Source organism: Perna viridis, chromosome 9 (assembly GCF_037379345.1).
Source record: "Perna viridis isolate PV_CMFRI_1.1 ecotype Kerala chromosome 9, ASM3737934v1, whole genome shotgun sequence".
In the NCBI taxonomy this organism is placed as follows: domain Eukaryota; kingdom Metazoa; phylum Mollusca; class Bivalvia; order Mytilida; family Mytilidae; genus Perna; species Perna viridis.
In genome coordinates this window covers 13,442,031-13,445,830 of record NC_142453.1, presented here as the reverse complement: position 1 = coordinate 13,445,830, position 3,800 = coordinate 13,442,031, and the positions used below count along the sequence as shown (strand labels likewise).

Below are 3,800 nucleotides of genomic sequence, written 5' to 3'. Positions count from 1 at the left end.
AGGTCAACTCGTACCGAACAAACGCGTACCTTTGCCAACTCGTACCTTTCTATATAAATTTGTATTTACCTTCGTGTTCGTTAATCTGAAGGATAATTTACTATTTAAAAAAGATTGATGTGTTGTTATTTTCATTTTCAAGAGTCACATACATTATAAAATTAATACAATTTAATGGTTCACATTTGTCAGTCTAAACTGCTGCAGGCCCATTCAGTAAGCCACAACTGCGAAGTAACTGGCTAGCAGTAAGATCACTGGAGCTGTACTGGTCCCACAGTTCGAAAAACGTCCGTTGTAACAGCTTGGTTGATGCTCTCTGTTGTCTCGTCAGCTTGGCTTCTGTCACCATCTTCATCTGGGTTGGTAATAGAGCGGCCTCTTCATACAACTTGGGAACCAGGAGGTAGAACGGTTTTGTCTCGTCGTTGGATCTCTTGTTGATACGTCGATGCCACCCTTCCACGTCGTTGTTCGTTCTCGTTGGATGCATATAGACGGTCCATGTCTCAATCGGACAAACGGTACTACGTATCCATGTGTTGTTGATGTATTCTACTAAAGCTGTCACTGGTTCCGTCTCCATGTCTTTCAGTTTGTTGAAGGCGGGTGCAATATATTCTGCTGGCAGAAATGGTAAGGCCATCAACTTCCTGATGTATTTGAAGATACTATCTTGTTGGCGATAAGCTGGCTGAAAAAGAAAAAGAATATTTAGTTAACATGTACAAACACAACAGATCGTCAAAATTTAATCATGCATGCAAAGCTCTGATGTTTATATCATTCATTTGGCATTACTGGTTTGGAACTTTGGGTTTCGTGCTCTTAGTCATGTTTTCGGATTTGTGTGCAACATACAAATGTCCACGCAGTGTTGTACAAAATTCAAATGTTGTTGATTGCGTCGTACATTGTCGATGTTTTATGTTATCCTTTTTATGAAAGTATGAATTTTAAGTTATTTACCTGAAGTCCAAGTTCCTGCACATGTCGAAACACAGCCTGTGTAAAATGGAAAAGACAGCCGTTGATGGTCTTGCCTGGAAACACCACACGAAGTGCTTGCCATAAACCAGACTCAAAGTCAGCAACGAAACCACATACTGCTGGCTGAGCAAGAAGTTCTGTCAAAGCCTGTAATACCTGAAATATAATAAGAAATGATAAGAACAATATAGAAATAATGAGTATTGCTTCATGCTATGATATGCTATTGCTTAATTATTATGTATATTGTCTCATTTACATTTACTCTGAATATTGTCTCATTTACATTTACTCTGTACATAGTATTTATTATAATGTTAATCGTATACTAGTATATTTTAGTTGTGTAGACGGCCATTTTGGTAAATTAATACCTCATCACTATTGATCACATCAGAATTTGAAGTGTAAGTGTAAGACCTGAAATTCATTAGTATATATGCTTAAATTACTTACAGGAATGTAGTCTATCTTCCGACGTCTTGCAGAAACCTGGCAGGAATGAAGTCTGTGTCTATCTAAAATTATAATAAATAAATGCAATTATTCATGTTAAATAAAAATTCTGAATGATGAAAAAATACGCGAATCTAAATTTAATTAACTTCATGATTGTTGTCACGCTTATTCAATTACACCAACACACGTGCCAGCGAGTTTATTAAACACCCCTGTGTAATAAGATTAAAATGCGCGTGTAGTAAAATTGAAGTAAACGTGGGCCCAATATACACCCTTCCGCATTCTACGGACAATGAAAACATTTGCAAAACATCTACGGTATACAGGGACAGTAATCATTAAATTGTATTACATTCTTATATTTATATAAGGAAATTTTCACAATACATAAATTCGTTGAACACTTTTAAAATATAATTATAATCTTGTTATAAGAGCATAATTTTATTTATTTGTGAAAAAATAATAACAAAAAAAAAAACAACAACAAAGAACAAAAATAAATTTACCAGTATTACATAATCTGTGCTGCCAGTCATTGCAGGTATCACACTGTAGAGCATCTTGGCGTAATGTTACTGTCTTCTTACAATCTACACACCTTGGTCGCACCATGGTGGCAATCGAAATATTATGCGAACTTCCATGGATATGTCTTTTATATCATCATTTTTAGCTTGGTTTTTACAAAATACAAATCTTGCATTTCCTTTGAAGCCAACAGATTGTTAGTACAAGCATTTCTCATACATCTTTGAAGTATCAAACCGGCATCCGAAACCATACTTATTGTTTTTACAATTATTGCTATTTAACCATCGTAAAAACTAATTTGCTTATACAAATATTACTCATTAAGCTTTGATGTAGCATAATATAAACTTAATTGTCCTGCTAATCATTAATTACCTATAATTTTTATTTTCATTTTCCAAATAAATTAATTAGAATGGCCCTTTAATTTTTAATGATCACCGTATTAATTATTTTACTATCAATCAAACGTCTTATTTCTTTTTCAAAATAAATTAATTAGAATGGCCCTTTATTTTTTAATGATCACCGTATTAATTAATTTACTATCAATCAAACAAACGTCTTATTTCTTTTTCAAAATTTTATTTTTATCCCAATCAAAATGTATATCTTAATTCTCAAAATGTGCGTCTAATTTTTGCACACAAACACGTGCCATATATATTATAAAAATATAGACTATGTATTAATTCTCAAAATGTTTATTTTATTTCCCAAAATGTATATTTTATTTCCTAAAATGTATATTTTACACGCATTATCTATTTTGTTATAAATATATAGAAAGGTACGAGTTTGTTGGGTACGAGTTGCCGAAGGTATGAGTTGACATAGATTCAGATTTAGGGGCCTGGCAGATTTTGAAAATGAATAATCTGATTATTTTGGAAATAAATAATAATCTGGCCTCATCATACCAGAAATAAATAGACTGACTTTGCAAATTGCTAGAAAATAAATATTCTGACCTTAGCTAGTGAATTGAAAATAAATATTCTGATCTTGGCTAGTAAATTGAAAATAAATATTCTGACCTCTGCAAAACCTTTAATAAAAATTTGGCTTGCTACGTTCGTCACAAATCAGAAAAAAATATACATGTTTAAATACTCCCCAAGTTTTATACAACAGTCTCCAGTAGCAATATCAAAATACATGTACATAAATTACTGGAGTAATGTGTAGTAGTCCATGGGCTGGAAGTGTCCAACGTGCACCCCCTTTATACCTCCCATTACCGAATCAATTTGTCGCCAAAGAATATTCTCAGATTCTTTTTCAGTGTAAGCCTATATTTGTACCCCACTGGGTCAAAAAGGCTTATCCTTCATGTAAGAAAGCATGAAAATAGGGCCCTATTAGTAAATTCTTAACTTGGCGTCAGATGAGCACTGAGTTTAAAATGGCAGATTAGTCCTGAGCGTAGAAACATTGCGAGCTATTGCGCAAAATCTCTATAACAAATTAGTCCTGAGTCTAGAAACATTGCGTTTCGGACAATCACGTGCAACCTCCAGAGCTGCAATTTGACCAATCACATTTGTTTATTAATTAATTTGGCTAACGCCCCTTTTTGACCATTGGTCAATCTAACATTTTCCACATTCTTGTTACCTTAATTCAACACCTTTATCTTAATTATCTGAAGATGTTAAAGCTTATCATAAGTGTATATATATGAAAATAAACCCTTTTATTCTTTAATGTCCTATGACCATACTTGTTTATTTAAGGACCAAAGAGCTAATTATTTGTGATGCAACCATATCGCAACTTATAATTAAAGCTTAATTCTAAAATGTGTTGTGTGA

The 3,800-nt window shown here is 33.2% G+C and overlaps 1 protein-coding gene across 1 annotated transcript; it reads right to left on the bottom strand.

Annotated features, from left to right (window-relative positions):
- LOC148606857 (uncharacterized) lies at nucleotides 1-2,820 on the bottom strand. The gene is made up of 3 exons (XM_088545576.1): nucleotides 1,962-2,820; nucleotides 970-1,146; nucleotides 1-694 (listed from the first exon to the last, which is right to left on the bottom strand). Exons 1-3 carry the CDS (start codon nucleotides 2,013-2,015, stop codon nucleotides 194-196), a joined length of 732 nt encoding a protein of 243 aa, XP_088401702.1. The 5' UTR covers nucleotides 2,016-2,820; the 3' UTR covers nucleotides 1-193.
- Nucleotides 2,821-3,800: the final 980 nt, after the last annotated feature.